Source organism: Callithrix jacchus, chromosome 19 (genome assembly GCF_049354715.1).
Source record: "Callithrix jacchus isolate 240 chromosome 19, calJac240_pri, whole genome shotgun sequence".
Taxonomy (NCBI): domain Eukaryota; kingdom Metazoa; phylum Chordata; class Mammalia; order Primates; family Cebidae; genus Callithrix; species Callithrix jacchus.
In genome coordinates, this window is record NC_133520.1 from 29032269 (window position 1) to 29042578 (window position 10310).

Here is a 10310-nt window from a genome sequence, read left to right on the forward strand (position 1 = left end):
CTGGCTCCTTCTTTCTTAGAAAACAGAATCAGTAATAGTAATACAAATCTTAATGTTGTAGTTCTTTCTTGATAAGTTTGGAAAAAGTACTGATACATTATGCTCCTTACCTCACTTCAGGTGCCAGAAATAGCCTCACGAGTGACCCTATCACTGCCACACCCTATCTACCCTGCCCCCAGTCTCCGACCAAGACCACGCCCTACCCACCCTGCCCCCACATTTACAACTCAATAAAAGTGAGAGTGACCACAGAGGGGGCCACTGCTGGTCTCCTGCAATTTGGGTAGCAGTGGACCTCTGGGCCCAAATTCTCTTTTCTGTGTGTCTTGTGTCTTATTTCTACAATGTCTCATCCCTGCACCAGCCGGGAGGGTCTCATAGAACCCTGTAGGGCTGGACCCTACACAGGCGCAGTGGCTGATGCCTGTAATCCCAGCACTTTGGGAGGTCAAGGCGAGAGGATTGCTTGAGCCCAGGAGTTTTGAGACCAGCCTGGCCAACATAGCAAGACCTCATCTCTACAGGAAAAAAAAAAAAAGGCCAGGCATAATGGCTCACACCTATAATTCCCAACACTTTAGGAGACTGAGCCAGGCAGATCACTTGAGGTCAGAAGTTCGAGACCAGCCTGGCCAACATGGTGAAACCTTGTCTCTACTAAAAAATTAGCCAGGCGTGGTGGCACACACCTGTAGCCCCAGCTACTTGGGAGGCTGAGGCAAGAGAATCTCTTGAACCCAGAAGGTGGAGGTTGCAGTGAGCTGAGATCGTGCCACTGCGCTCCAGCCTGGGTGACAGAACAAGACTTTGTCTCAAAAAAAAAAAAAAAAGCTGGGCGTGGTGGTGCATGCCTGTTGTTTCAGCTACTCAGGAGGCTGAGGCAGGAAGATCACTTGAGCCCAAGAGGTCAAGTTTGCAGTGAATCTTGATTGTGTCATGAACTCCAGCCTGAGTGACAGAGTGAGACCCTATTTCAAAAAATAAAGTGTTTTAGGACTTTTTCTCTACCTATCTCTCCACCCCAGAGTTTCACTGGGCCTCACCTGCCTTTGGTCCTAGATGACTATGAATGGTGTGCTAATCAGTAAAGTCTTTTAGAACTTAGCACTAAATTCTGATTTCCTGGCCTCAACATGGGACCTAAGCAGTTGGCAATCTGGGTTTGGGAGTGGGATGAGGGGAGGGTTGGAAGAAATACTTAGTGTGTTTCAGTTGCCTTTCTTCCATACAAGGCACCCCTGAACCAGCCTGTTCACAGCTCTGCTCCGTCCTCCGCTTTAGGTTGTCAAACAGGCTTTCTCCCTCTGCACAAGCGTTGGGAACAGTCAATTCGCTTTCACTCAGCAAGAGCAAGGCATTAGTGGTGACCAAGAGGTAGACTGGAGAAGCCTCTGCCCCATGGCACACTCAGCTCCACCCTCAGAAAGGGTGATGTGGGTCACAGGAGAGGGATCTGGAGGCCTGGGGGTCGGAAGAGCTGCTCCAGGCACTGGCATTTTGATAGCAAACTGCTTCTGTGGCTCTTTCAGGACAGCTCCTGGCAGCACGTTACTGGCAAGGACTATTTTAGGGCTATCCAGTTGCCACCCCCTCTCCCCCACCTGTTACCTAGCTTATCAGTAGCTGTGTTTCTTTGCTCTACAAAACCTATGGCACCAATAGGCCCAGTAATCAAGAAGGGTCATTGGAAACCAAGGCTGGAAGCCCTTGTACAGCCGTTTTGTGACTCCACTAACTCTGTGGGGCCTCCCATTTCTTAGCATGGGTATCCTGAGCTGTGTAGCCTGCTTTATTTGCCACTTTGGTACCTGATAGGCCTACTGGATGTGACTGTCCTTTTATAGGACATCCTTCCATCCCAAAGGTGAGGCTGTGCTGCTATGTATGCAAGCTCTGTAGGGAGAGGGGAGGCCATTGTGCTGTTCCTGCCACCACAGAATACCAGGAAGGCCCCGGCATCCCGCTCCATAGCTCCCTAGACCACTATCCCGGAACCTTGTCCCCACCCGCATCCCATGCCTCCAAGGCACTGACCCAAATCCAAGTATTTCCCACTTATCTCAAGGTGCTAGCCGATAGGGATTCCTTATCTCAGCTCCGTGTCACCTGTGAGGAAGCCCCAACAAGGCAAGGGAGCCGAGAGCCCTCATTTTTCTCATACATCCTCCTCTTCACCCCGCCATCCCTGGGACCCCCAGCCAGGTGCTCTTCAGGGCAGGGAGCACGTGAGCAGCCCTGGGGCTAGAAGCCGGTTCTTCCACATTCCTGGGGGAGGGACTGGGTGGAGGATGTGTCTGCCTTAAGCTTCCTGGGGGAGGCCCCCTGAAGGGCTGGGGAAAATCCTATTGAGCCCCAGCCTCTCCTGCCTGCACTGGCCGGGGGATGGGAGGGGATCTTGGACTTTAACTCTCTCCTAGGCACGCAGCATCTTCAGAGAGGAGGAAGGCAAGAAGCAGATTCTCTGGCCATGACTTTCTTAGTCCTCAGGCTAGAGAGTTAAAGAAAGGAGTATCTCTGGAGGTGGAGTCACCTTTTGTTTGAATATCCATTTCACCCACCCCGGCTGAGGGTGGCTAGGAACTCCCCAGGTTGTGGCATTAATGGAGGTGGGTCACACAGATCCTACCTTTATTTTTGAGACAGAGTCTGACTCTGTCGCCAGGCTGGAGTTTAGTGGCGCAATCTCGGCTCACTGCAACCACCGTCTCCTGGGTTCAAGCGATTCTCCTGCCTCAGCCTGCAGAGTAGCTGGGATTACAGGCAATGCGCCACTGCGCCCAGCTAATTTTTGTATTTTTAGTAGAGATGGCGTTTCACCATGTTGTCCAGGATGGCCTCAATTCCTGATCTCGTGATCCACCCACCTCGGCCTCCTAAAGTGCTGGAATTACAAGTATGAGCCACTGGATCCTACATTTTAGATACATGAAAAACTAGATCTGAAATTAGCCGGGCATGGTGGCACAGGCCTGTAGTCCCAGCTACTTGGGAGGCTTAGGCAGGAGAATTGCTTGTACCCGGGAGGCAGAGGTTGCAGTGAGCCGAGATCATGCCACTGCACTCCAGCCTGGGTGAAAGAGTGAGACTCTGTCTCCAAAAAACAAAAAAAAAACCACTAGATTTGGAAGAGATCTTATGGATTATTTATTAAATTCAGACAATTTCATTTTTTACAGAGGGGGAAACAAGTGCAGATTCCAAGGGTCTCACCGAAGATCACACAATTGCAGACGCTGGCTATAAGTCCCCTGCCTCTGCCATCCTGTATTACCCCATTCAGGGTCTCAAGGAGGCTCTATAGGACACTGTCCATTGTGTTTCAGGCTGAGTCCATAGAGACAGCCACAGACGTGGGGGCCTCTGCCTACAGGGAAGTCAAGGGCTCTGGCCATGGAGCTGGGTGGGAAGACTTTGAAGCCGGAAGACATTGGGTCCTGCGCAGGGAAAGAGCGAGGGTTTCATGTACAATGCACCTGGATACCTGGATGTGACTCTCAGCCTCACCCCTTCGCCAACTCTGTGTGGCCTGGGCAAGCCATTCAACCCTCCACGATGCAGCTTTCTTCTTTATAAAATGGGAATAACCATGCATTCCTTACAGGGCTTTTTCGGTGTGAGAATTAAATGAGAGAATACGCTGAAATGTGCTTGGTAAATACATTAATACTCTGCGTTCCCTCTGAATGACATGACCCAGGTAGTCAGGCTTCTGACCACTAGAGGGCAGCAGAAGATACTGGAAAACTGGGTCAAGTGAACCAGAGATTAGATGAGGTCCGGAGAGCAGGGATGGACTTATCCACGTGGATTCTGGCAACTCCAGGAGGGAGAGCTTCAGCAGGCGCTGAGGGAAGAACTTTCAAGCAAAGCTGGGTCCTTCAGGAATGACTGCGGCAACCCTGATGCTCAGATGGAGTCCAGGCAGTTGACAGGGGTGAAGACCTTGCCAATGGAGTGGGTGCTGCAGAAGGAGCTCTTTGGTGGGGACTAGGGGCCAAGGCTAGGCTGGCATGCCCAGCCACCACCAATTAATCCATGGGTATTGCCCAGCCTTGAGCCTAGAGCGTCTCCCAGCTCCTGGCCAGAGTCCTGGGTGTTCTGGGAACAATTCCTAAACCCAGTAACTCCTCTCCCTGCTAGGCCTCTTTGTCACCGAGCCTCTGGAATTTAGGGGCCAGCAGCTTTCTTACCCAGGTCAGCCAGGGATTCCTGTTCTTTCCTCAATTGCCCTTCCCCTGCCTGGTCCATCTGTAGCCTGGCCCCTGGGAGGAATTTCCTGGGCCACAGGGCAGCCGAAAGCACAGACGCCCACCCCAGCAACGTTCCCTTCACCTGCCCAGGCCAGTGCCCTGTGCCCAACCCCAGAGGGTGCGGGATGACAGACTCTGACAATCATTAAACCAGCCGGGCCTGATTTCCCAGCACCGCCTGCTAAGATCCGGGCCAAGTGGCACTGAATATGCAAATCACCTGGGGCCAGGAGCCCAGTCTAAAGGCCAGGAAATCCCCTCCGTCCAATGAGCCACCAGCTCAGGTTACTGCAGGGCTCGCACTATAAAGACCCGAGCTCAGGGAGGAGCTCCCTCCAGGCTCTATTTAGAGCTGGGTAGGGGAGCGCAGCAGCCATACACCTCAGCGCTACCTGGCGGAACTACGTTTCTCTCCCGCCTGCGGCATAAGCCTGCCTGCCGGCCTGCCCGCCACAGCCGGACTCCGCCACTCCGGTAGGATTCCCCGCCTGTCAATCCCTTGCCCACTCTTGGGAAACTGCGGAGGGGTCCAGAGGATTTGCGGTTCTGAACCTGCACACTCCAGTCTAGGATTTCGGAGCAGGAGCATAGGTGTCCTGAGGGCTGAGGAACAGAGGGAGATTGTCTCTGGGACGGCAGAATGGCCATGACGCCGCCAGTCTGTCTCCAGGGCCCCAGAGATCTGAAGAGCAGGAAGCCCAGCAGCAGGCTCCTGCCATCCTGCCCTGGTCTGAGATCTTGAGCCCTTCTTGAAGAGAGAGTGTCCGCAGAGTTACTGATCGTCCTGCCCCTTGAGGCTACTCGTGCCCAGGGTTGGGCAGAGCAGAGTAGCTGGGAGTATAAGGAGAGGACATTCGTCCCCTCACCAACCACATCCCCTCTCCCCCTACCCACAGGTAGCCTCATGGCTGCAACCTGTGAGATTAGCAACATTTTCAGCAACTACTTCAGTGCTATGTACAGCTCGGATGACTCCACCCTGGCCTCTGTTCCCCCTGCTGCCACTTTTGGGGCCGATGACTTGGTGCTGACCCTGAGCAACCCTCAGATGTCATTGGAGGGTACAGGTGGGTCTCAGCGGGGTGGGATGGGGCATGGAGGGGGAGACTGATCCATCTAAGGGCCTGTTAGACAGATGGGGAAATGGGTGGGGAGGAGGGTCTCTAGGCGAATTCCAGGGCTAGAGGCTGAGACTTAGTATTGAGGTGCTGGGGTTTGTGGGGCCGTGACAGGCAGAGGGAGGTGTCGGATACCAGGACTAGGGTGTTGTGAATGCTACCTCCTGCCCCTACTCCTGGGAGAGCTCCAAGGGCTGAGGTGGGAGTCCCCATTGTATACCAGAAATGGGGCTGTGTGGGTTGAGAGTGATGATGGCTCATGCCTGTAATCCCAACACTTTGGGAGGCCCAGGTGATTGGATCATTTGAGGTCAGGAGTTCGAAACTAGCTTGGCCAACATGGTGAAACCCCGTCTCTACTAAAAATACAAAAATTAGCTGGGCATGATGGCACACGCCTGTAATCCCAGCTACTTGGGAGGCTGAGGCAGGAGAATCACTTGAGCCTGGGAGGTGGAGGTTGCAGTGAGCTGAGATTGCGCCACTGCACTCCAGTCTGGGCCACAGAGTGAGACCCGATCTCAAAAAAAAAAAAGGAACGAGGCTGTGAGGTCTTCAGGGCAGCCTGAGCTGAGCCTGTTGCCATGCCTGGCTCTTGCAGATAAGGCCAGCTGGTCAGGGGAACAGCCCCAGTTCTGGTCGAAGACGCAGGTTCTGGACTGGATCAGCTACCAAGTGGAGAAGAACAAGTACGATGCCAGCGCCATTGACTTCTCACGGTGTGACATGGACGGGGCCACCCTCTGCAACTGTGCCCTTGAGGAGCTGCGTCTGGTCTTTGGGCCTCTAGGGGACCAACTCCATGCCCAGCTGCGAGACCTCAGTGAGTGCAGGCCCCTGGAGAGGTGGGGGAGCTGCTCCATATGTTGGGCGGAGTTGAGTTCAGCGTGGCTGTGATCAGCCCGGAGCTCTGGGCCAGAGGCACAGCCAGAAAGAGCCCCTGAGGGAGGGATGAGGTGATTGTGACGCTTCCTTCCTTCCTTGCTTGTTAGCTTCCAGCTCTTCTGATGAGCTCAGTTGGATCATTGAGCTGCTGGAGAAGGATGGCATGGCCTTCCAGGAGACCCTAGACCCAGTCCCTTTTGGTGAGAACCTGTTTTCTTTTCCTTCCCCAGCCTGTCTTGACCTATCCCTGCCCCTCCACAGAGTGCTAGAGATGACCCCTTCCCCAGACTTCTTTCGCCCTCATCTAGAAAAATGGCAGCAGGTTATCAGACCCATGGGCAGCCTCACCCATCCTAGTCCGGTCCCCTGTGCCCTCTCTGAGTTCTTACCTCCTTTCCCTAGACCAGGGCAGTCCCTTTGCCCAGGAGCTGCTGGACGATGGTCAGCAAGCCAGCCCCTACCACCCCGGCAGCTGTGGCGCAGGAGCCCCCTCCCCCGGCAGCTCTGACATCTCCACCACAGGTGAGAGCCTTCTCTGGGGCACAACCTCCCTTCCCCCAAGTGTCCCTGGTTCCCTCTGGCTCCCGGCACCAGTACTCGGACCCTCTGGCAGGAACAGGAACAGGCTGGGAAGGGTGTCCTGAGAGCCAGCAGCCTGGTTCAGCAGAGGGTGGGCTGGGAAGGGACTCACTCTGACGCCACCCGCCCCGCCCTCCCCCCCGCAGGGACTGGTACTTCTCGGAGCTCCCACTCCTCAGACTCTGGTGGAAGTGACGTGGACCTGGATCCCACTGACAGCAAGCTCTTCCCCAGTGGTGAGTCGTGGGAGGTCACCAAGAGGGCGTCCCATTTACCACTGCCCAGAGGGGCTGCTCCCCCTAACGTCCCCCTCACCCTCCTTGACCTTCCACCCTGTCCCCACAGATAGCTTTCCTGACTGCAAGAAGGGGGATCCCAAGCACGGGAAGCGGAAACGAGGCCGGCCCCGAAAGCTGAGCAAAGAGTACTGGGACTGTCTCGAGGGCAAGAAGAGCAAGCACGGTGAGCTCCGGGGGCGCCTGGGTCGGCCCTGCGCTGAGGCTGAGCGGCTCCTTGGGGCACTGCGGGGCAGTATGGGTATTCTCCTTCCCCTGTTTTTTCTGGTCTCCTGCATGGCGTTGGTTAAGGCTGTGCACATGCTGGGGGCTCTATGGTATTGGTCACCACCTGATTGCAGAGCCTGACTTGGTGGTCCTGGAGAGGAGGGGGACCTAGGGTCCCTGTGGAGGCGCCTGGCACTAGAGTCCAGGTGTCCTGTCCAGTGACTCCAGCTCTCTCTGCACTTGGCCACTGTGTACCTTCTGGGACTCCTCAGTGATGTGAGGAAGCTGCTGGTGGATGCTTAGGTGGGCTGAGGAGAAAGGCAGCCACTACAGTACCCGCACAGAGGGTGCTGTGGGTTCTCTGGAGGGGCCTGCTCCATGCCTGTGGCTGAGTCAGTGGTGCACTGGGGCGGGCAGGGCTGACTGGCTTTGGGTGAGAGATGACACTGGACGGAAACTGACAGAAGCTGGCCTTGCAGCGCCCAGAGGCACCCACCTCTGGGAGTTCATCCGGGACATCCTCATCCACCCGGAGCTCAACGAGGGCCTCATGAAATGGGAGAATCGGCACGAAGGCGTCTTCAAGTTCCTGCGCTCTGAGGCTGTGGCCCAACTGTGGGGCCAAAAGAAAAAGAACAGCAACATGACCTATGAGAAGCTGAGCCGGGCCATGAGGTGAGCAGTTGGCCAGGATCCTCACAATGCGCCGGACACGGGGACAGGCGCTTATGGGCCCATCTCCCTCTTTCTGGTGGCTCCTCGGCTTCATGCAACAAGTTTGAGTCTGTGGAGTGAGGACAGCAGCAGGGTTGCCCTACTTTGTGGATTAAGTGACAACATGGAGAAAGTATTAGCCTGGCAGACAGCAGACACAGTGCACTTGAGGGGGCAGGAGCTGTGCCCACCTCAGGACCTGCCTTTCTCCTCGTTGAAGGAATTAAGTTGCTTTTCTCCAGCCTCAGTTTCCTCCTATGGCCAGGGGGAGACTAGGTCATCTTCAGTTCCCATCCAGCCCTAAAATCATGTACTTTCTTTTTTTTTTTTTCTTTTTCTTTTTAAAATAGAGACAAGGGTCTCTATGTTGGCCAGGCCAGTCTCAAACTCCTGGTCTCAAATGACTCTCCTACATAGCCCTCCCAAAGTGCTGGGATTACAGGCATGAGCCACTGTGCCTGACCTTTTTTTCTTTTGTTGAAAGAGGGTCTTGCTGCAGTGGTGTGATCTCAGCTTACTGCTACCTCCACCTCCCAGGTTCAAGTGATTCTCCTGCCTCAGCCTCCTGAGTAACTAGGACTACAGGCATGTGCCACCATGCCCAGCTAATTTTGTATTTTTAATAGAAATGGGGTTTCACCATGTTGGCCAAGCTGGTCTTGAACTCCTGACCTCAGGTGATCTGCCCGCCGCTGCCTTCCAAAGTGCTGGGATTATAGGCATGAGCCTCTGCGCCCAGCTGCCTGGCCTTAAAAATCAAGTAATTTAATGATCAGACCCAAGTCATAGCCATCGGATACAAAGAAGCAAGGGCAGAGAGCCATGCGTCCTGGCCGCAGTTACAGGCCAGTGTAAGGACAGAGCAGACAGCGTCTGCTTGCGGGTGGGAAGAACAGAGGAGTTCAGGAAGTGTGAGTCAGGCTCAGGTTAGTCAGGCTCAGACCTGTGGGCACGGGTCACCTGGGGATAACGCGGGCCACGTGGGAGGACTGGCCGTCTGGGGCCTGTTTCCTGCCTAAGCACCTCTGACCATCCTTCTCCCCACCCAGGTACTACTACAAACGGGAGATCCTGGAACGGGTGGATGGCCGTCGACTCGTCTACAAGTTTGGCAAAAACTCCAGCGGCTGGAAGGAGGAAGAGGTTCTCCAGAGTCGGAACTGAGGGTCGGAACTATATCCGGGACCAAACTTATGGGCCACTCGAGGCCTGCAACCCCTCCTGGGAGGACAGGCAGGCCAGATGGCCCCTCCACTGGGGAATGCTCCCAGCTGTGCTGTGGAGAGAAGCTAAGTTTTGGTGTATTGTCTGCCATCGTCCTGGGACTCGGAGACTGTGGCCTCGCCTCCCCGACCTCCTCTTGGAATTACAAGCCCTGGGGTTTGAAGCTGACTCTATAGCTGCAAGCATGTCTCCTTTTATCTGGTGTCTCCTCAAACCCAGACTAAACGGAGACGGCACCTTCCTCCTGCAGACACGTGGACTGAGCCAGGGAGGCCTGGGGAGGCCCTAGGGGAGCGCCGTGATGGAGAAGACAGAGCAGGGGCTCCAGCACCTTCTTTCCGGACTAGCGTTCACCTCCCTGCTTGGTGCTTGGGCTCCACGGGCAGGGGTCAGAGCACTCCCTAATTTATGTGCTATAAATATGTCAGATGTACATAGAGATCTATTTTTTCTAAAACATTCCCTTCCCACTCCTCTCCCACAGAGTGCTGGACTGTTCCAGGCCCTGCGGTGGGCTGAGGCCGGGACCCCGAGGATGGGGCTCCTGGCTCCTTTCTCCTGTGAAGGGAGGCAGAGACCTCCAATAAAGTGCCTTCTGGGCTTTTTCTAACCTTTGTCTTAGCTACCTGTGTACTGAAATTTGGACCTTTGGATGGAATATGGTCAAGAGGTTGGAGAGGAGGAGGATGAGGGGCTACCAGGCTGAGGGTGAGGGCACAGGCTGACGAAGAGGGGAGTAGCAGGTTTGGGCTTACAGACAGGTAGGCTGGGGGCTGGGAGGCGAGCAAAGGAAGCAGGTGAGGCTGCTGGAGAACACCTACAAGACTTCAGGCAAGGACATGAACTCAGAAAGCGGAGGTCAGGAGCATCCTGATGTCACAACACTGCTCGGGTGACCTTGACCTTGACCAAGTCTGTCCTCTTTTTTTTTTTTTTAATTTTTTTTTGTTTTTTGAGACGGAGTTTCGCTCCAGGCTGGAGTGCAATGGCACGATCTCGGCTCACCGAAACCTCCGCCTCCTGGGTTCAGGCAA

General features: G+C 54.9%; 1 protein-coding gene across 2 annotated transcripts; it reads left to right on the forward strand.

The window, feature by feature from the left end:
- The first annotated feature begins 4590 nt into the window (after window positions 1–4590).
- On the forward strand, window positions 4591–9886 carry ELF3 (E74 like ETS transcription factor 3). 2 transcript variants are annotated; one of them, XM_002760646.6, is made up of 9 exons: window positions 4591–4727; window positions 5150–5320; window positions 5973–6194; window positions 6364–6456; window positions 6659–6778; window positions 6982–7071; window positions 7181–7297; window positions 7818–8013; window positions 9102–9886. In XM_002760646.6, the coding sequence occupies exons 2-9, from the start codon at window positions 5158–5160 to the stop codon at window positions 9214–9216; spliced, it is 1116 nt and encodes a 371-aa protein (XP_002760692.3). In that variant the 5' UTR covers window positions 4591–4727; window positions 5150–5157; the 3' UTR covers window positions 9217–9886. The 2 variants fall into 2 exon arrangements, with proteins under 2 accessions (XP_002760692.3, XP_054104260.2); XM_054248285.2 differs by lacking the exon at window positions 5150–5320.
- The last annotated feature ends 424 nt before the right edge of the window (window positions 9887–10310 follow it).